A 23,307-nucleotide genomic window follows, 5' to 3' on the forward strand; every position below is an offset into this window, starting at 1 on the left:
ACAGGATAGTCCAACCCAAGCTACCACAGCCAACAGGCCAAATCTAAAACAGTGTTCAATGCCCTCGCCCATCCAAAGTCAAAAGGGCCTCCTGAGTGTGCAAAATATCCACATAGCATCTGGCATCCTCAACAGTGTCAAAAAGCTGCATCTGACCACACTATAGGTAACTCAAAGGCGAGCAGGATACAAGAGAGCAAACTTGATTTTCTTCTCAAACAGCCATGAACAGGTTAAAAGTGGTTCAATATGTGGCTATTGTGAGTTAATTGAAACACTGAAGCTAGCTTTCAAAATAAATATTTGCCTTACAGAGTCTCATGCATCCTGTTCTACAACTACTCTATTTCCTGCAAATACTGATCGTTTTTCTTAAAATAGTATCCAGTACCTTTTAATTCATATTTAGGATTACTTTGATGAAGCCTGTATCTTTGTCCATACACTGTCATAAGAACATAACAGTCATACTGGGTCAGAACAATGGGCCACCTAGCTCAGTATCCTGCTTCCAACAGTGGCCAACCCAGGTCACAAGTACCTGGCAGAAACCCAAATAGTGGCAGCATTCCATGCTACCAATCCCAGGGCAAGAAGAAGCTTGCTCATGTCTGTCTCAATTGCAGACTATGGACTTTTTCTCCAGGAACTTGTCAATCTTTTTTAAACCCGTATACGCTGTCATTTTACCTTCTGAAATACCATACGCTTCATTTGAAAGCAACATGAACTGCATTACCTAATGTGCCTTTTTTATACAGAGAGAGTTTGAAAGAACTAAGTACAGTGTATTATATGCATTCCTTTTAAACCAAAACAATACTACTACATAATTAATATAATAATGTATTCTATAGAAACTCTCATATAAACAGTAATTATGGGCTGGCAGTGAAACAGTGGTTTGTGCAGAGAGCTAGGAATCTGGAGACCCCCTCTTGCGATTAACAAGTCATTATAACTTTGGTAAGGTATTTGAGGCAGTGGCATTTTAGGAATCAAAATTGCCTTGACAGGGATGCAAGAGTGAATGTAAACTAAAAATAGTTTAGACACATAATTATATATGTTCCATTCAGATGCTCATACTGAGACAAGGATTTCTTAAACCCCATTATACAAATTTCAGCAATGTATTCAAATGGCAATATACGAATTAAACAGGAATATACAGAATGAGACCAGGATTTAAAAAAAAAAAATGCCATATAAATATAGACCATGTGAAAGTACAGAAATTACATGGTGAAAGTTGCGCAGTGCCAAAAGTCACTGGCTGTTTCAGGGGAGAGACTGAATGGTAGAGGGAAGTGGAAAACAATGGATGAGATCAGATACCAGAATTTATTGGTTCAATTCAATAAGGCCAGTTTTCAAGGTGGAGAGAGGGATTATCAGTCAGGGCTGGCTCAACCCATGGACCAGACTACCTTCAAACTCCTAGAGGGACAGATGCTGAACTGGGATATTGGTGCCCTTTTATCACCAGTGACCTGAGTCAGTGCCTCACCTACTCCAGCAGGAGGGGGTAGTGGAGGGTGAGATGCCAGACTGAAGATGGAGAGGGGGGGGGGGGGGGGATAGGTGCCAATGCAAAAGTTGGCTCAGGGTGCCACAGTCCTTTGGGTCAGCCCTGCTATCAGTTTTACTCAATCAGAACTCAACATAAAAGCAACACCTATTGAAGCATAACCTCTATAGATGAACTAAAGTACAAGGTAATAGTCTCCCCTTCTCAGCTGTAATATACTCCCAGTGGTTTGTCTTAAGCCACTGCCATACTGTTGGTTTACTTGTACAGAGACTTGTCATACAGACAGTTGATTCCTCCAGATGAGACCCAGAAAAGGGATTTTTAAAGTATAACAGCCACCACAAATATAAATATATACCCTCACCACTGGGCAGGTCATCACCCGCTCGTTAGAAACAACAGGATGCAAGTGTATGTTTTCTTTCTCTCTATCTATTGAAGCATAACTTCTCCAGTACCAAAGAACTAGGTAACTCTCTCTCTCTCTCTTTCTCTATTATATATAGTATATAATAGTATTAATGCTTTTTCTTATGTGGATAATAGTCCAAACTCTTTTGAAAACACCCCCTGAACAAAATGAAAATTACTGTGAACGACACAGGAAATTATATGAAACAAACCTTTTGGGCTACACACCCTTAAATAAATATATATCTATGTATATATAAAGCAGACATGTGTGTTTGTTTGTCCATGTCCGAACTCCTGCGGCCCCTGAAGAGCTACGGCCACCGAACCCAGCATGCAGACTCTAGTAGTTTGAAGCGATTCAGAGACTGGTGGGAAGAAACACGGACAGCAGTTGTGCTTCTCATTTTGTAATATCTCTTCCCTAACAATTTCAGTGGGTGTGTGTGTGTGTGTGTGTGTGTGTGTGTGTGTGTAAATTTCAGTATGCCCTTCAGAAGAAGGCTGTGCTTTCACAGCAAAAACGGTGAAAGCCAAACAGCAGGCACTTGCTAGATTGAAAAAAAACCCAACGAATCAACAAAATCAACCTAAATTGATCGGAAAACAAAAGTTTGTGATAGGGAGCCAGTCTCCACATTTTCTGATTTAAGGGAGTATTAAACTCAATATCAATGTCACCCTTTCTCACACACCCCTCAGCAAAATACTCCAGTCACACTCAGCCATTCTCACACCCACCTACTCACACTCAGTCATTCTAATACAGCACTCAGCAAAACATCTCACACACCCCTCATCAAAACACCCCCAATCACACACATACCCCCATTCACCCCTCAGTACCACACCCCAATGACACTAACCTATTTTCACATACCCCAGAGTAGCACACCTCCATACACACTCACCCCTCAACAGTACAACCCCACTCACACACCACAGATTAGCATACCCCCACTCAAATTCATCCGTTCTCACACACCCCTCAGCAAAACATCACCACTTACCGTATTTTTCGAACTATAAGACGCACTTTTTTCCCCCAAAATTTGGGAGGAAAATGGGGGGTGCGTCTTATAGTCCGAAGGTAGCGTTTTTGGACCGCCGTCCCGTACTTACACGATTCCATGTTCCCTGGTGGTCTAGTGACGTCGGGGCAGGAAAGAGCCCCCTCTTTCCTGCCCATCGCGCTGCTCTCCGTGCTCCTCACTGCTTTCTGACGGTCTCGGCAGCCATTTTGAATCTCGCCGAGACCGTCAGAAAGCAGTGAGGAGCACGGAGAGCAGCACGATGGGCAGGAAAGAGGGGGCTCTTTCCTGCCCCGACGTCACTAGACCACCAGGGAACATGGAATCGTGTAAGTACGGGACGGCGGTCCAAAACTCGGACAAGACGCACCGGAGCACCTAGGTTTTAGAGGAGGGAAAAAGGAAATTTTTTTTTTTCCTATTTCCCTCCTCTAAAACCTAGGTGCGTCTTATGGTCCGGTGCGTCTTATAGTCCGAAAAATACGGTACCTATTTTCACACCTCTCAGCAGAAACCCCCCACTTAAACCCTCTTCACCAGTACATCCTCATTCACACTCATTCATTCTCACACTCACCCCTCAGCAGTACACCCCTCTCACACATTCTCACCCCCTTCAGTTCCACACCCCTATTCAAACTCACCCATTCTCACACCTCCCCTCAACAGTACAACTCTTCAGTAGCACCCCCTCACCCTCACTCACTCTTCTAACATGTTCATTCACACTTACTCTCAGCAGTACACCCCCACTCAGCCATTTCCACACACCCCTCAGCACTGTCAATGTTTAAGGCTCGCTTAAAGTAGAATATATTTAAAGCACACCATAGCATCGAGATACTAAATAGTTTGTTTTCTATCCAGGGCGGTTGAAACTACACTTAAAAATTGGTTCACCAATCATACTACTACGAAATCTAAATGTTCGAAAGCTATGTAATGGCACACGTTTAGCTCTTAAAACTCTAATGCCACACGTTATTGAAGCTACAATCTTGACAGGTTGTGCCAAAGGACAGCACACTTTTATACCTAAAATTCCTCTTATTCCATCTGACTATCAGATACAGTTCAAAAGACTGAAGTTTCCAGTTCAACTAGCTTATGTCGATAAATAAGGCTCAAAGTCAAATGTTAAAAGTCACAGGTGTCAACTTATAAAACCCATGTTTTCACATGACCAATTATACGTCGTGTGTTCATGAGTTGTCTCAAATAAGTCTTAATACATATATGCTCCAAATCGAAAACCAAAAAATGCTGTTTATCAAAATGCGCTCGAATGAGAGTTTATTACAAATGATATTAAACATATTTATCTGCTCCTGTGTGTTCTATTTCTGTTTCTAACAAATTAAAAAGAATATATATATATACATATGCACACACACGTCTATACCAATTCTTTATGTTTCATTTCTTGCATTAAAACATCAAACCAAATGTAACAACCCTCATAAATGAGTTAAAAATGCATACTTATAGTGTTATTACACACAAATAAACCTTGCTTCTCAACGCCAACGGGGACAACTAGTGTATATATATATATATATTTCATTAGCCCACTATGCTCTTGTTTTCAGAACCATACCAAGTCAGAGCTGAGAGGCAATGTATACCACCTAGATACAGTATCCCCCTTCTACTACTACTTAACATTTCTAGAGCGCTACTAGGGTTACGCAGCGCTGTACAATTTAACAAAGAGAGACAGTCCCTGCTCAAAGAGCTTACAATCTAATAGACAAGTGAACGGTCGGTCCGATAGGGGCAGTCAAATTGGGGCAGTCTGGATTCACTGAACGGTAAGGGTTAGGTGCCGAACGCAGCATTGAAGAGGTGGGCTTTAAGCAAAGACTTGAAGACGGGCAGGGAGGGGGCTTGGCGTAAGGGTTCAGGAAGGTTGTTCCAAGCATAGGGTGAGGCGAGGCAGAATGAGCGGAGCCTGGAGTTGGCGGTGGTGGAGAAGGGTACTGAGAGGAGGGATTTATCCTGTGAACGGAGGTTACGGGCGGGAACGTAAGGGGAGATGAGGGTAGAGAGGTAGTGAGGGGCAGCAGACTGAGTGCATTTGTAGGTAAGAAGGAGATGGCTGCAATGGTATTGCCTGCCCCTATATATGTGTGATGGATTTGTGTGGATTTCTTGGATTGTGTGGATTTGATGGATATGTGATGGATTTGTGTGGATTTTATGAGGGAAGCAATGTGTGTCTAAGGCTCATCCTTAGAAATGTAAGAAGGGGAGACAAAAACTTCTTCAGGTATATTAGTGAAAGGAGAAAGACTAAAAACGGAATTGTGAGACTAAAAGATACATCAAAACGCTATGTAGAAAATGATGAAGAAAAAGCCAATTTGCTAAATAGATACTTTTGCTCTGTTTTCACAGAAGAAAATCCTGGAGAAGGACCACTAGGGACTGGCAAAAGTACACCTGAGAATGGAGCGGATAGAGCACCGTTCATCGAAGAGAGTGTTTATCAACAACTTGGAAAGCTAAAGGTGGACAAAGCCATGGGACCGGACGGGATCCACCCCAGGATATTGAGGGAGCTCAGAGAGGTTCTGGCGGGTCCTCTTAAAGATTTGTTTAATAAATCCTTGGAGACGGGAGAGGTTCCGAGAGACTGGAGAACGGCGGAGGTGGTCCCTCTTCACAAAAGTGGTGATAGGGAAGAGACTGGAAACTACAGGCCGGTAAGCCTCACTTCGGTTACTGGTAAAGTAATGGAAGCGATGCTGAAGGAAAGGATAGTGAATTTCCTGGAAGCAAATAAGTTGCAAGATCCGAGACAACATGGTTTCACCAAAGGGAAATCGTGCCAAACGAATCTCATTGAATTCTTTGACTGGGTGACGGGAGAATTAAATCAAGGACGTGCTATGGACGTCATCTATTTAGATTTCAGCAAAGCTTTCGACACGGTTCCCCACAGGAGGCTCTTGAATAAACTAGATGGGCTGAAGATAGGACCCGAAGTGGTGAACTGGATTAGGAACTGGTTGACGGGCAGACGCCAGAGGGTGGTGGTGAATGGAGTTTGCTCGGAGGAGGGAAAGGTGAGTAGTGGAGTGCCTCAGGGATCGGTGCTGGGGCCGATTCTGTTCAATATATTTGTGAGTGACATTGCCGAAGGGTTACGAGGTAAAGTTTGCCTTTTTGCGGATGACACCAAGATTTGCAACAGAGTGGACACCCCGGAGGGAGTGCAAAACATGAAAAAAGATCTGAAGAAGCTAGAAGAATGGTCTAACGTTTGGCAATTAAAATTCAATGCGAAGAAATGCAAAGTGATGCACTTAGGGAGTAGAAATCCAAGGGAGACGTATGTGTTAGGCGGGGAAAGTCTGATTGGCACGGACGGGGAGAGGGATCTTGGGGTGATAGTATCCGAAGACCTGAAGGCGACGAAACAGTGTGACAAGGCGGTGGCCGTAGCTAGAAGATTGCTAGGCTGTATAGGGAGAGGTGTGACCAGCAGAAGAAGGGAGGTTTTAATGCCCCTGTATAAGACGTTGGTGAGGCCCCACCTGGAGTATTGTGTTCAGTTTTGGAGGCCGTACCTTGCGAAGGATGTCAAAAAAATGGAAGCGGTGCAAAGAAAAGCTACGAGGATGGTATGGGATTTGCGTTCCAAAACGTATGAAGAGAGACTTGCTGACCTGAACATGTATACCCTGGAGGAAAGGAGGAACAGGAGCGATATGATACAGACGTTCAAATATTTGAAAGGTATTAATCCGCAAACAAATCTTTTCCGGAGATGGGAAGGCGGTAGAACGAGAGGACATGAAATGAGATTGAAGGGGGGCAGACTCAGAAAAGATGTCAGGAAGTATTTTTTCATGGAGAGGGTGGTGGACGCTTGGAATGCCCTCCCGCGGGAGGTGGTGGCGATGAAAACAGTAACCGAATTCAAACATGCATGGGATGTGCATAAAGGAATCCTATGCAGAAGGAATGGATCCTCAGAAGCTTAGCTACAATTGGGTGGCAGAGCAGGTGGGGGGAAGAGGGGTTGGTGGTTGGGAGGCGAGGATAGGGGAGGGCAGACTTTTTTATACGGTCTGTGCCAGAGCCGGTGATGGAAGGCAGGACAGGTGGTTGGGAGGCAGGAAAAACTGCTGGGCAGACTTATACGGTCTGTGCCCTGAGAAAGACAGGTACAAATCAAGGTAAGGTATACACATGAGTTTATCTTGGGCAGACTGGATGGACCGTGTAGGTCTTTTTCTGCCGTCATCTACTATGTTACTATGTTACTTTGGACCTATTTATTTTGTATCTTGTTTGAAGCTTCCCTTGATTTTTAAGTTCATGTCCATTGTCAATCTAATAGGAACTGGATTAAGAAGTCCCACTGAGGAGCTGGACTACTGTTAGAAGCACCGTGTACTAGATTACTCCTACTAAGAAGTATTTCAGAAGTGGATGCCTGAAAGGAGAGATTGTGTGTAGTTTCAGAAGAGAAGGGGTTTGCCCCAGAACTTGGGAAACCCTTTATCCCTAAAGACTTCAATACTGAAAGGGATCACAGACACAGATAAAGAAAGAGTGTGAAGCATTACAGTGTTTATTCAATTTTGTAAACCTCTGAACAGAAAGATAACTTTAAGCAGTGACTGTTTTGCATGCATATTCAGGAAAGAGATTGAAGCACCCCCCACTCCCGTATCTGTCTGTGAGCCATTGTTCAAAGTCTTAAAAGAAAATCCCCCCCCCCTGAAAAAACCTGCTCACTTGGATAACAGGAGAGAGAGAGAGAGAGAGAGAGAGAGAGAATGTGATTTACACAAGCTTAAGAAAACCCCCCCTCCATTCTGTGTGAACAAAAATGTAGGTAAATGTAAGCTAAGCAAAGCAGCCTGCTGAAGCTATTTACCAACAATAAATAGTAACTAGTGCACAAAACGGGTCTAAACAATACCACACTCAATTATATTAAAGACTGGTTAGGATACTAATATTTTGCAAAACTATTACAAAGCTCCAGTGGGGAGAGAAAAAGGTCACAAGTATAACACCAAAGGAAAATATTAAACAGCACTCGAGGCATCAGTCAGGTTGACCTTAAGGATCTATTAATGTTCTTTTCAAAGTCTGCGTATTTCCTAGAATTTAATCTCAAAGAATCAACAGGATGGATGCTGCCAAAAATAAAATTAGTGTACTAGGACTACACTATTTAATTTTCCTATTTCATGAACGACACACAATGAAGAAAACAATGCGTATAAAAATAGACATACGGCATCAACCCTGTGCTTTCAGGCAAGTTTCTATAACCGCCTGCTTACAAAAGAGGATTAAGTGTAAATCACACCTGCCTCCTTTCTTTCCAGACACTCTTTCATTATTCACTGTTTGAGTATTACTAGCTTAGACCCCACAGACAGCCTCATTCCTTGCTCATAGCTCTTGGGCCTACACCAACCCCTCAGCCACAAACGTTAACATCTCTGCTTCTTCTGCAACTCATGGCCTGTACAGCTGCTTTCCTCTACTGCCAACTGTTGCGAGTTTATTATGTATTTAATTTCTTACATACCACCCGAAAGCTATCAAAGCGGTGTGCATTCATGTACAGCAGGTATTTTTCAGTCACTGGAGCGCTTACAAGCTGTTTGTATCCGAGGCAATGGAGGGTTAAGCGACTTGTCCAAGATCACAAGGAGCTGCAGTTGGATTTGAATCGGCTCTCAGCCCACTGCTCTAAACATCCTTCTCCAACTCAAACATTATGTCAGTCACTTTGGATACAAAACATTTTTAGAATGGTAATTCATACTATTATGTTAGGCTCTCTGCACCATTAGGCAGTAGGCAATAGCGAATTTCAGCAGTAAAAATATTCAAATAACAATAAAAAGTATGGCATAGTATAACTACTTACAATGTCAACACAGTACCTAATAGAACACTTTAACTGATAGTGAAGGGTAAAGCAAAGATGGAACATATAGAAAGGTAAGAGAGTAAGAAGAATTAGAAGGTAAGGTGATTAATTTAAAGAAAGTTGCACATGAGGTCAGAGATGGTTTAATATTATCTCAGCTAGGCTAGGAGTGGATAAAGTGAATGATACATACCTGTAGCAGGTGTTCTCCGAGGACAGCAGGCTGATTGTTCTCACGACTGGGTGACGTCCGCGGCAGCCCCCACCAACCGGAAGAAGCTTCGCGGGCGGTCCGCACGCAGGGCACGCCCACTGCGCATGCGCGGCCATCTTCCCGCCCGTGTGCGACCGTTCCCGCCAGTTGAATGACAAGCAAAAGATGAAAACGCAACTCCAAAGGGGAGGAGGGAGTGTAGGTGAGAACAATCAGCCTGCTGTCCTCGGAGAACACCTGCTACAGGTATGTATCATTCACTTTCTCCGAGGACAAGCAGGCTGCTTGTTCTCACGACTGGGGTATCCCTAGCTTTCAGGCTCACTCAAAACAAGAACCCAGGTCAATTGAACCCCGCAACGGCGAGGATACAACAGAAATTGACCTACGAAGAACAACTAACAGAGTGCAGCCTGACCAGAATAAATGCGGGTCCTGGAGGGTGGAGTTGGATTTACACCCCAAACAGATTCTGCAGCACCGACTGCCCGAACCGACTGTCGCGTCGGGTATCCTGCTGGAGGCAGTAATGTGATGTGAATGTGTGGACAGATGACCACGTCGCAGCCTTGCAGATCTCTTCAATAGTGGCTGACTTCAAGTGGGCCACTGACGCTGCCATGGCTCTAACACTATGAGCCGTGACATGACCCTCAAGAGCCAGCCCAGCCTGGGCGTAAGTGAAGGAAATGCAATCTGCTAGCCAATTGGAGATGGTGCGTTTCCCGACAGCGACCCCTAGCCTGTTAGGGTCGAAAGAAACAAACAATTGGGCGGACTGTCTGTGGGGCTGTGTCCGCTCCAAGTAGAAGGCCAATGCTCTCTTGCAGTCCAATGTGTGCAACTGACGTTCAGCAGGGCGGGTATGCGGCCTGGGGAAGAATGTTGGCAAGACAATTGACTGGTTAAGATGGAACTCCGACACCACCTTCGGCAGGAACTTTGGGTGGGTGCGGAGCACTACTCTGTTGTGATGAAATTTGGTATATGGAGCATGAGCTACTAGGGCTTGAAGCTCACTGACCCTACGAGCTGAAGTAACTGCCACCAAGAAAATGACCTTCCAGGTCAAGTACTTCAGATGGCAGGTATTCAGTGGCTCAAAAGGAGATTTCATCAGCTGGGTGAGGACGACGTTGAGATCCCATGACACTGTAGGAGGCTTGATAGGGGGCTTTGACAAAAGCAAGCTTCTCATGAATCGAACGACTAAAGGCTCTCCAGAGATGGCTTTACCTTCCACACGATAATGGTAAGCACTAATCGCACTAAGGTGATTCCTTACTGAGTTGGTCTTGAGGCCAGACTCTGATAAGTGCAGAAGGTATTCAAGCAGGTTCTGTGCAGGGCAAGAACGAGGTTCTAGGGCCTTGCTCTCACACCAAACGATAAACCTCCTCCACTTGAAAAAGTAACTCTTTTTAGTGGAATCCTTCCTAGAGGCAAGCAAGACACGGGAGACACCCTCAGACAGACCCAACGCAGTGAAGTCTACGCCCTCAACATCCAGGCCGTGAGAGCCAGGGACTGAAGGTTGGGGTGCAGCAACGCTCTGTCGTTCTGCGAGATGAGAGTCGGAAAACATTCCAATCTCCACGGTTCTTCTGAGGACAACTCCAGAAGAAGAGGGAACCAGATCTGACGGGGCCAAAAGGGCGCTATCAGAATCATGGTGCCGTGGTCTTGCTTGAGCTTCAGTAAGGTCTTCCCCACCAAAGGTATGGGAGGATAAGCATACAGGAGGCCGGTCCCCCAATGGAGGAGAAAGGCATCCGACGCTAGCCTGTCGTGTGCCTGTAGTCTGGAACAGAACAGAGGCAGCTTGTGGTTGGTCTGAGAGGCGAAAAGGTGCCCCACTCTCGGAAGATCTTGCGTACCACTCTGGAATGAAGCGACCACTCGTGCGGTTGCATGACTCTGCTCAGTCTGTCGGCCAGACTGTTGTTTACACCTGCCAGGTATGTGGCTTGGAGGAGCATGCCGAACTGGCAAGCCCAACGCCACATGCCGACGGCTTCCTGACACAAGGGGCGAGATCCGGTGCCCCCTGCTTGTTGGTGTAATACATTGCAACCTGATTGCCTGTCCGAATTTGAATAATTTGGTAGGACAGCCGATCTCTGAAAGCCTGCAGTGCGTTCCAGATCGCTCGGAGCTCCAGGAGGTTGATCTGCAGATCCTTTTCCTGGAGGGACCACAGACCCTGGGTGTGAAGCCCATCGACATGAGCTCCCCACCCCAGGCGAGATGCATCCGTCGTCAGCACTTTCGTGGGCTGCGGAATTTGGAATGGACGTCCCAGGGTCAAATTGGTCCGGATGGTCCACCAGAGCAGTGAAGTGCAGCAACTGGTGGAGAGGCGGATGACATCTTCTAGATTCCCGGTGGCCTGAAACCACTGGGAAGCTAGGGTCCATTGAGCAGATCTCATGTGAAGACGAGCCATGGGAGTCACATGAACTGTGGAGGCCATATGACCCAGAAGTCTCAACATCTGCCGAGCTGTGACCTGCTGAGACGCTCTGGTCTGCGAAGCCAGGGACAGGAGATTGTTGGCCCTCGCTTCGGGAAGGAAGGCCTGAGCCGTCTGGGTATTCAGCAGAGCTCCTATGAATTCCAGAGACTGTGTTGGCTGGAGATGGGACTTTGGGTAATTTATCACAAACCCCAGCAGCTCCAGAAGTTGAATAGTGCACTGCATAGACCGGAGGGCTCCTGCCTCCGAGGTGCTCTTGACCAGCCAATCATCGAGATATGGGAACACGTGCACTCCCAGCTTGCGTAGGTACGCCGCTACCACCACGAGACACTTTGTAAACACTCGTGGGGCAGAGGCGAGCCCAAAGGGCAGCACACAATACTGAAAATGCCGTGCGCCCAGGCGGAATCTGAGATACTGTCTGTGAGCTGGCAGTATCGGGATGTGAGTGTATGCGTCCTTTAAATCCAGGGAACATAGCCAATCGTTTTTCTGAATCATTGGCAGAAGGGTGCCCAAGGAAAGCATCCTGAACTTTTCTTTGACCAGGAATTTGTTCAGGCCTCTCAGGTCTAGGATGGGACGCATCCCCCGTTTTCTTTTCCACAAGGAAGTACCTGGAATAGAATCCCTGCCCTTCTTGCCCGGGTGGTACGGGCTCGACCGCATTGGCGCTGAGAAGGGCGGAGAGTTCCTCTCCAATACCTGCTTGTGATGGGAGCTGAAGGATTGAGCTCCCGGAGGACAATTTGGTGGCAGGGAGGCCAAATTCAGGGCGTACCCGCACCGCACTATTTGGAGAACCCACTGGTCGGAGGTTATGAGAGGCCACCTTTGGTGAAAAAATTTTAACCTCCCTCCGACCGGCAGATCGTCCGGTACGGACACTTTGAGGGCGGCTATGTTCCCGTGGATCCAGTCAAAAGCCCGTCCCCGGCTTTTGCTGTGGAGGCGCAGGGGGCTGCTTAGGCGCACGCTGTTGACAAGAACGAGCGTGCTGGGGCTGTCCCTGTGCCTGTCGAGGCCTTCGGGCCGGCTGGGTGTACCTACGCTTGGCAAAAGCATAGGGCGCAGCCTGCCGGGCCCGGGAAAAACGTCCACCTGCTGAGGTGGATGCTGAAGGCGCCCGGTGGGAGAGCTTGTCGAGGGCGGTTTCCCGCTGATGCAGTTGGTCCACCAGCTGCTCGACCTTCTCACCAAAAATATTATCCCCCCGGCAAGGGACGTCGGCCAGTCTCTGCTGGGTGCGGTTGTCCAGGTCAGAGGCACGCAGCCATGAGAGCCTGCGCATCACTATACCTTGGGCCGCAGCACGAGATGCCACGTCACAGGTGTCATAGATACCCCTGGACAGGAACTTTCTGCACGCCTTCAGCTGCCTGACCACCTCCTGATAAGGCCTGGACTGCTCCGGCGGGAGCTTATCGACCAGGTCCACCAGTTGCTTCACATTGTTCCGCATGTGGATGCTCGTATAGAGCTGGTATGACTGGATGCGGGTCACGAGCATGGAGGATTGGTAGGCCTTCCTCCCAAACGAGTCCAGAGTGCGAGACTCCCGCCCCGGGGGCGCCGAGGCGGTATTCCTCGAACTTCGTGCCCTCTTGAGAGCAGAATCCACGACCGCCGAGTCATGGGGCAATTGGGGCCGCATTAACTCTGGGTCCGAGTGGATTCTGTACTGGGACTCTGCTTTCTTGGGAATGCTGGGATTAGATAGTGGTCTCATCCAGTTCCGAAGCAGTGTCTCTTTGAGGACATTGTGCAACGGCACCGTGGAGGACTCTCTAGGTGGTGATGGATAGTCGAGGACCTCGAGCATCTCAGCCCTCGGCTCATCCACAGAGACCACGGGGAAGGGAATGCAAATAGACATATCCCTTACAAAGGAGGCAAAGGAGAGGCTCTCAGGAGGCGAGAGCTTCCTCTCTGGTGAAGGCGTGGGGTCCGAGGGAAGACCCGCAGACTCCTCTGAGGAGAAATATCTGGGGTCTTCCTCTTCCCCCCACGAGGCCTCTTCCTCGGTATCGGACATAAGCTCATGTAGCTGAGTCCTTAACCGGGCCCGGCTCGACGTCGAGGCACCGAGGCCTCGGTGTCGTCGAGCGGTGGACTCCCGCGCCGGCGGGGACAAAGCTCCCTCCATCTACGTCGACGGGGACTCCACCTGCGTGGCGGTCGAGACCGGCGCCGCAAGTGGCGGCGGTGTCGACGGCCTCGGCACCGGGCTAGAGCTCGCCGGCGCCACAGTCAACGGCGCCGAGGGCGCAAGCACCCCCGGCGCCGGCACAGCCTGGCGCATCAGCCCTTCCAGGATCCCCGGAAGGATGGCTCGGAGGCACTCGTCCAGGCCCGCTGCCGGGAAAGACGGGGGGGCCGGTAGAGGTGCCGGTGCCGGAAGCTGCTCAGGTCCAGGAGACTGCACCGAAGTGCTGGGACCCTGACGCGTCGGTACCTCCACTACTGAAGGGGATCTCTCCTCTCGACGCGGACGCTTCGGCGTCGACTCCTCGCCGCCGGTACCGAGAGCCGGATGCATCGAAGGCGACCGATGACGGTGCTTCTTAGATTTCTTGCGGTGCCCGTCATCGGTGCCAGGTGGAATGGAGGAGGAGGAGGTCGATCCCCCTCGGTCTCGAGGAACCGGGTCAGACAGGGTTCGGTCCCGAGGGCCATGGGCCGAGGGAGTGACCGGGGCCGATTGCCCACGCGGCCTCTCACCCCTACCCTCACCGGAGGACCGGAGGACCGGCGGGCCGACGGGACCTGTGCTCCTGGGGTCGATGCCATCGGTGCCGATTTCGCGGGCATCGATACCGGTACCGAAGAACCGGCCGTCGATACCGATGCTGTCGAGGTCGACGTCGAGGGGCCGGCGCAAGTTCCAAAAAGACGGTCCCGAAGAACTTGCCTCGCAACCTGAGTCCATTTCCGGAGACCAAGACACAAAGAACACGACTTGATATTGTGCTCCGGCCCGAGGCACTGGAGGCACCAAGCGTAGGTTTCGGTCTGCGAGATAGGCCGGCCGCACCGACCACACTTCTTAAATCCACTCGGGACCTTCGAGGACATCGACGGAAAAATCGCGTCGGCGAAGTTAAAGTCGTCGATGGTGGCGGTAAAATCACACCTCGAAAAACAAATCGACCGCGCAGCCACAAGGCCGCAACGCGATGCCCCCGCTAGAAACGAGGGAAAATAAAGCGCGTGCTCTCTTTTTTTTTTTTAAATGAAAAAGGAAAAAACTGGAGCGCGCGGCAACAGAAACAAAAAATAAACGAATTCACGAACAACGCGACGGTTTTCCGGGGCTGACTAAGAGAGAGCGGCAGTCGCACGACTCTCTCCAGGCGCGGAAAAGAAAAGACTAGCGGGAACGGTCGCGCACGGGCGGGAAGACGGCCGCGCATGCGCGGTGGGCGTGCCCTGCGTGCGGACCGCCCGCGAAGCTTCTTCCGGTTGGTGGGGGCTGCCGCGGATGTCACCCAGTCGTGAGAACAAGCAGCCTGCTTGTCCTCGGAGAAACACTCCTACCCTTGCTTGCAATTTGAAATTGCAATGCTAATTTGATCAGGCACATGCTAGAGATGGAATACATCCAAAATCTTATACATGCCGATTCTGAATCAGACAGACTATCATATGTTTCTGTCTGGCCTAAAATGCTTGTCTGTAATCTATCCAGAATATAGTCATTGAACTTATATATTGCATAAATATAATCATTACACCCTTTCTGATAGATCAGTACTGTTTTTCCAGTGGCCATGTGATTGAAATTTAAGATACCAGTGCTAACACGGTGGAATATATTCTGGACACCTAGGATAGTGGCAAATTTTCTTACATAGTAACATAGTAAATGTCAGCAGATAAAGGGGAAATGGGACTTGATATACCGCCTTTCTGTGGTATTTTGCAACTACATTCAAAGTGGTTTACATATATACAGGTACTTATTTTGTACCTGGGGCAATGGAGGGTTAAGTGACTTGCCCACAGTCACAAGGAGCTGCAGAGGGAATCGAACCCAGTTCCCCAGGATCAAAGTCCGCTGCACTAACCACTAGGCTACTCCTCCACTCAAGACCCTGCATGGTCCATCCAGTGTGCCCCAACAAAATGTCCAGAGTTGTATCTGGCAACCTGTGTAGGACTCCAGCTTTGGAGTTCACTACCACTCCATATTAAGAACCAACCCTCTCTTGCTGCATTCAAAAAGCACCTGAAGGCCTACCTCTTCTCTGAGGATTTTGGACTCCCAGTTATGTAAGCCCTATCTCCCACCTCTTTCCTCCTTCCCTCCACCTTCTGTCCCAAGTTTTCTTTTTTATTTATATAAACCGCATAGAAGTCTCTTTGCCCATTGTTGGTGAATCAAGTACAATAAATAAATAGTAAACAGGGCCCTTAGCTACACAGCCCTTGCTTCTTGGACAGCTATTACCAAACACCTCAGATACGTACCGTTTTATCCATAGTTTAAAAAAAGCATTATTAAAGCTTGGCTGTTTTCTAAAGCCTTTGGCACCAATTAAATTGGCTCTTCACCACTAACTTTAGAGGAGCCCCAGAAAATGCACGTTTTCTATCTGGTCAATGATATGGCTTTTTTGCATTATGTTGGAAATGTTGTTTTGTTTTCTGTCATTGTTTATGACTGTTACACGGTGTTTTGTTATATTAATCACTCTGCCTTGTTTTCTTGCTCTATTGGCTTTATTAGTTGTTATGTAAACTGCTACACATGGATCTTAAGCTTTTTTTGCCATTAACTATCTTCAGTTTCTTGAATTTAATATTTGTAATGGATAAGCAAGATGCCTCACTGTATGAAAATCATTACACTGAACTTTTATTTCTTGTGCAGTCTACCAACATATACAGGGTGAGGCAAAAAAAAAAAAAAGAAAAGAAAAAAAAAAAAGTAACCCCGAAAGTTTTTTCCTCAGCAACCGCTTGTAATTTCAAAGTGAAATTTTGCAGCTTTATTTCTTGTTACCATCTATGGTTATGTGATAAGGGGAATGAGATTATATTCAAACACGGTGAAGTTACAGAGTTTTTAGCATGACCACCTAGTGATTTTTGCACATTCAAAAATGTTTGCACTGTAAAACTACAATTATTTGGAAAAAAAATTGGGGTATCAGCTTACTGTTAATGTCATCGCAGTGACATAGACTTCTGTCTGGGGAGCAATGTTGGAGGCCTACCACAAGCTCCAATCAAAAGCCACAAACAATTGCCGAACTCAAGAACGTGCTACAGATGATCTGGGACAGCCTGCCAACGATACACAAAACAGAACTTCCCAAAGTGATTGATAGCCTGTGTTAAAGCTGGGGGTGGACACTTGGAGCATTCACAGTGATGGTGAAATTTTGACACACTGTTATTGTATAATTTGAACAACGTTATTTTACTGTGTTTTAGCTCGAACATTTTTAACGTGCAAAAATCGCTAGACAGTAACACTAAAATGTCAGTAACATCAACATAGCTTAAGATAATTAGATGTTGCTTAATAGTAATACATATGTATGATTGTTAAATAAGTACATAAAAATTTTCATTAAAATTCAAAGCGGTTGCTGAGAAAATGGCAAAACATTCTAGGGGGGGGGGGGGGGGTTACGTTTTTTTGCCTCACCCTGTATATGCGTTGTGACTGCACACTATATTGCTGTATGTGACCAATAATATGCAATGCTTTAATATGATTTTTAATAATTATATAGACTTATGGTAAGCAAAAATATAAACAGACCGCAGATGGGATACTAAAATCCATAAAGTGCTTGTATATCTCATATACATATATACATATACATATATATACATATACATATATATTTATATATATATATATATATATATATATATATAATAGTAGAAGCTGTTTATGTGTGTCTGCATATGTAGAATGAACTGTTCATTCCACCATACTTAGGCTCCATTGAGCTTCATGCCCTACACCCACCCCTCATATACTCTAACTACTACTCTTTAAGAAGCATATACCCTTCGCTCCCACCACCACACACGATACAATTTCCCACCCACCAGTTTCAAACTTTTAAGCAAATACCCCCAAATCAACATTCCATTGCACCCATCACCTCTCTGTCTGCCCCTTGGCCACTACCCCTTATTTGTTCACCATCTCTCTTTCACCCCTGCCCTAGCTTGCCTCTATTGGCTTTCTACAGATCAGCAAAACAAGGCAGGTTGAAAATGCTGGTGTGAAAACAAAATTATTTTTGCAAGCTGTCTTCATGTGTAACCATGAAGCAACAATATACTTCCTGGTACAGGCTTAGGTTGCAGTTCTATTCATTTCAGTGACCTGAAAACATTGTAGAAAAGTACACGCAGAAATTATTAGTAACAGGTGCACATGTGGCCAGGTTGCTGTGAGCAGTAAATCACTTCTTGCAAAATAAAAAGTCTTGATAAGTCTGGGAAAAAAAAGTTACTAAAAGCTTTGGCAGACTAACAGCGCTGCCTTGAGCCACTGATTTGGAGGGAGAACATAAGAATAGCCATACTGGGTCAGACCAGAGGAGTAGCTGGGGGGAAAAGGGCTGCAGGGGAAGCAATTGCTCCCCCAAATGGATTTTAAAGAAAACGACACCTACTCTGATGCCCCATCAATCAAGGATTTTTTTTTTTTAATTTGCAGTATTGACTTTCTCCCCTTCCCATTGTGGAACCGGCACTCCTACCTGCCCAAGTGCAACACTACTACTACTTATCATTTCTATAGCGCTACAAGGCATACGCAGCGCTGTACAACATACACAAAAAAAAAGACAGTCCCTGCTCAAAGAGCTTACAATCTAGATAAGACAGGCAGACAGACAGAACAATTAAGGGTAAGGGAATAAAGAGGTGAGGATCAAAAAAACAGGGCAAGGGAGCAGTGGTTAGGAGTCAAAAGCAGTGGTAAAAAATTTGGACTTGAAAACAGCCAAAGAGGGTGGCTAGACGTACAGGCTCGGGAAGTTTATTCCAGGCGTGAGATGCAGCAAGATAAAAGGAACAGAGTCTGGAATTAGCAGTAGATGAGAAGGGGACAGATAAGAGAGATTTATCAACAGAACGGAGTACCCGAGGGGGGGTGTAGGGAGGAGAGACAAGAGTGGAGAGGTACTGGGGAGCGTATTCTAAAACAGTGTACTGCTTTCTGTTCTCTCCCCACCACCAGACTGTCAAATCTCCTTCGTTGAGTGGCTCCTGCAGCGTATAACACGCTGCTGCCAGAGATGGCGTCGGATCCTTCCCTCTGCTTGTCCTGCCCTTGCGGAAATAGGAAGTTGTATCAAGAGGGGTGGGACACGCAGAGGTAAGGATCAGATGCCAGCTCAGGAAACAGCGCATTATATGCCGCAGGGGCCGCTAGACGAAGGAGGTGTGACGGTCTGGGGTAAGGGAGGGAGAACAGAAAGCAGTGCTGGACTCTGGTAGGTGGGTTGAAGGAAGCAGGCACTGGATCGGGTGGGGGGGGGGGGGGGGAGTGCAGTTGAAGGAAGAAGCAGGTACTGTATGAGAGGGGGGTTGAAAGAATGAACCCATGCTGACTCTGTCCCATTAAACCAAGAGGTGAGGTTTTTGGTCTGTTACTTGAACCGGTGGCACAGCTACGGGGTGGGGGGGTGGGGGCACGGTTTGGCTGGCGCGGGGCCCCAACCCCCACCAGCTGAAGCGTTTCTCCAGCGCTGCTCTCCTTACATTGCTTGCCCCGCTTCTCTCTCGTCACGTGCATGTTCAGTTTTAGCACTAAGGCACAATAGCGTTTTAGCGCACACTAAACACTAGAGATACCCATAGGAATACATTGGTGTCTTTAGCATGTGCTAAAAATGTTAGTGTGCCCTTACCGCAGCTCAGTAAACAGGGCCCTTCGCTACACAGCCCTTGCCTCTTGGACAGCTATTACCAAACACCTCAGATACGTACCATTTTATCCATAGTTCAAAAAAAGCATTATTAAAGCTTTAGTAAAACTGAGAATGCACGACACTTCACGCATGCTCAGTTTCATTTAAAATCAAGCATGTGCAACATGAGGGGAAGAAGGGCAGGCAACGTAAGGAGAACAGTGTTGGAGAAACACTTCAGTTAACGCTATATAGCGTTTTGGCAGCGACGGGGGGGTGGGGGGTGGGTCAAAATGTGCCTCCCAACTTTGGGCTATGGTCCCCCCTCCCCCACTTTGAGGTCTGGCTATGCCCCTGATTTCGAACATGAAAAATACATATCTATTGTAGATACAAATATACAGCATATAAGGAAGTTATTTAATAAGATGTTCTATCACTCACTGTGTCTTACTGAAAGAAACATGCCATCATTTGGCAGAATTGTGCATCCTTCAGTAATTCCATCTCATTTTTATACCAGCTGATTTAAGAGAACGGTTTTATTCTGAATATTAATGCATGACCTGCAATAAAAAAAATAGTACCAGTTCCCATTCTTGATGCAGCATTAGTTTTGAGCTTGCGGCACATAAAAATTCCACATAATGGTGCATTAAGCCCCCCCCCAAAACCATAATGCACTTTAGTAGAAGGGTCCCCTAATCTTACCCCACAGGACCAGAAGTTTGTAAAGTGAGTAGAGGTACTGGTAGGTTTACCCGTTGTGGATCTATGGAAAAAGCTTAGTTTCCAACACCCTGTTTCTGGCCAAATCCAAAGGTCTCTATTCTATCCTCATCCTTCTCAATCTATCCGCCGCTTTTGACACTGTTGATCACAGCCTACTCCTTGTTACGCTGTCTTCACTTGGATTCCAGGGTTCTGTTCTTTCCTGGTTCTCCTACTACCTCTCGCTTCGCACCTTTAGTGTACACTCTGGTGGATCCACTTCTATCCCACTACCAATCGGTGTACCTCAAGGTTCTGTTCTCGGTCCTCTCCTGTTCTCCATCTACACTTCTTCCCTTGGCTCTCTGATGGCTTTCAATACCATCTGTATGCTGATGACTCCCAGATCTACCTCGCTACCCCCGATATCTCAACTAGCATCCAGACCAATGTATCAGCCTGCCTATCTGATATCGCTGCCTGGATGTCTCAACGTCATCTGAAACTTAACATGGCCAAAAACGAGCTTCTCATCTTTCCCCCTAAACCCACCTCTCCTTTCCCCCCTTTCTCTAATTCTGTGGATGGCACTCTCATTCTCCCTGTCTCATCAGTTCGTAACCTTGGGGTCATCTTCGACTCCTCTCTCCCCTTCTCTGCTCAAATTCAGCAGATTGCCAAAACCTGTCAATTCTTTCTCTATAACATCAGCAAAATCCGTCCCTTCCTCTCTGAGCACTCTACCAGAACCCTTATCCACACTCTTATCACCTTTACATCCTGCTTTTCACCGGCCTCCCACTTAGCCATCTCTCTCCTCTTCAATCAGTCCAAAACTCTGCTACGTGACTCATTTTCTGCCAGAGTCGCTATGCTCACATTAGCCCTCTCCTCAAGTCACTTCACTGGCTCCCTATCCGTTTCCGCATTCAATTCAAGCTTCTCTTACTGACCTATAAGTGCATTCACTCTACCACTCCCCAGTACCTCTCCACTCTTGTCTCTCCCTACGCCCCCCTCGGGTACTCCGTTCTGTGGATAAATCTCTCTTGTCTGTCCCCTTCTCCTCTACTGTTAATTCCAGACTCCGTTCCTTTTATCTCGCTGCACCTCACGCCTGGAAGACTTCCTGAGCCTGTTCGTCTAGCCCCGTCTTTGGCCGTTTTCAAGTCCAGGCTAAAAGCCCATCTCTTTGACACTGTTTTTAACTCCTAACCACCACTCACTTGCCCTGTACCCCCACCTCTTTAATTCTCTTACCTCTTAATTGTTCTGTTTACCTGTCTTATTTAGATTGTGAGCTTTTTGAGCAGGGACTGTCTTTTCGTGTATGGTGTACAGCGCTGCGTATGCCTTGTAGCACTATAGAAGTGATAAGTAGTAGTAGTACATATGTTAGTTAGGACTTATTCTGCTATTGCCATTTAAGCTTTGTAATAGCAGCTCTGCAGTGGTTTTCAGGATATCCACAATGAATATCCATATGAGAGATCTAAATGTACTGCCTCCACTGCGTGCAAATTTCTCTCATGAATATTCATTGTGGATATCATGAAAACCTGACTGGCTCCAGGACCAGGTTTGGGAACCACTGACTACGCATTAGAAGCATAAGAAAATATCTTTTAATATTTATCTATTTCAAGTCATATTTTCATTATACTAACTGGAAAACTACTTTCATATGGCAGTGTTTGCCGCAAACTGGATGAAAGATTCTGTTAGGCATTATGGGTCACCTAAAGTCAGGCACCTAAATTTTGCGCTAAGTGCAAATTCTGTAAGGCAAATGAGTGCCCCCTCCCCCGTTCCAGTATCTCCTTTCTCTCCTCTCCCTCCCCATTCTCCCATTTGCCCACTTTTTCCAAACTGATTATTTCGTCCACTTCACCTCCCCCCAACCCTCGTTCAGGCATCTCCTTTCTTTGAGCTCTTACCCTTCCGTCCTGCGTCTCCCTCACCTGCTCGGTCTAACTTAGGAACAGGTAGAGAGTTCAGTTATCCTTGAAACCAGGAAAAGAGCTCATGCAGCCCAAAAGGACTACACAATACTGTCTCCCACTTATCAGCTCAGATAAGCTCACAGATGAAAAAGATCTACCCATCAGGCATTCTTTGTGTGTAATTTTTTATTACATCACCTAAAAATGTAAAATATTGGTGACATAAAGAAAGAATTGTCTCTCTTGGATATACTGAGGGCATGACTAGCCCTTTTGGAACTACAGAAGCAGGAATTAAATGCTTCATAATCACCTTCGGGCTAGAGGGGTTGTGGGAGGGGTGCGGGGGGGGGGAGGGATGGGTGCAGATAAAAGAGGGGGGGAATAACCAGTTAAACTGTTGACATTTGTTATATTTTCTATTACAAATCTAAGATGTGGATGGTCTCGAGGTTGTATTATGTAATTGTGGATATTTCAATAAAATCACAAATAAATGGTAAAAAAAACCAAAAACAATACCAGACAAAAAAAATAAATAAAAAAGAAGCAGCAGGAATTAATGCATTCATTAAAGGTTCCTGTAGGATGAAAGTGAATATTAATTACAAAACAGATTACTGATGTCCACATAACTGACAGACATTATTGTCCTATAAGCCATTAGTCAAGTCAGGATGTTAAGACATGTTCTACAAATCAACACGAGTTACTATAAAACCTTCATCTGCATATGAGAGTGGTATGAATACAAACCTTCACCTTCAGGTGCCTCTGAACAGTCTAGCTTGTTTTCTTTGTGTGCTCCTTCAGCTACCTTCACAGCCACTGCTCTGCAAATAGCTCCAAACTTTCGCTCCAATGACCGCACACCTGCCTCCCTGGTGTATCTGGTAAGAAAAGAAGTAGGAATTCTATTCCTGTGCACAGCAGCTTTATGAGGAGGGCCAATGGCAAAGGAATAAAAAGTTGTTTTGCAAGCAAGAAAAAAAACATCTAAAAGAGAAGAGAAAGTCACCCCTTAAAAAAAAAAGACACGGAAGGGCATTTCCGATATGACATCTAAGTCAGACTTTGGACGTTTTGTGCTTAACGTCCCAAATCCAAATAGCAAATGTAACCATGTTCAAAAAAAGAAAAATGCCAATCTTTTTTCAAAAATATCGTTTTGAACAAGATTTTGTGCTTTGTGT

At 46.4% G+C, this 23,307-nt stretch overlaps 1 protein-coding gene across 1 annotated transcript in view; it reads right to left on the minus strand.

Moving 5' to 3' along the window:
* The window catches only part of LONP2 (lon peptidase 2, peroxisomal), a 205,345-nt gene that overhangs the window by 76,854 nt on the left and 105,184 nt on the right, over window positions 1-23,307 (minus strand). The window contains exon 11 of the mRNA XM_030204378.1: window positions 22,871-23,004. Coding sequence (XP_030060238.1) covers window positions 22,871-23,004 — 134 coding nt within the window. The remainder of the gene's footprint in view (window positions 1-22,870; window positions 23,005-23,307) is intronic.

Source organism: Microcaecilia unicolor, chromosome 5 (genome assembly GCF_901765095.1).
Source record: "Microcaecilia unicolor chromosome 5, aMicUni1.1, whole genome shotgun sequence".
NCBI classification, from domain to species: Eukaryota; Metazoa; Chordata; class Amphibia; order Gymnophiona; family Siphonopidae; genus Microcaecilia; species Microcaecilia unicolor.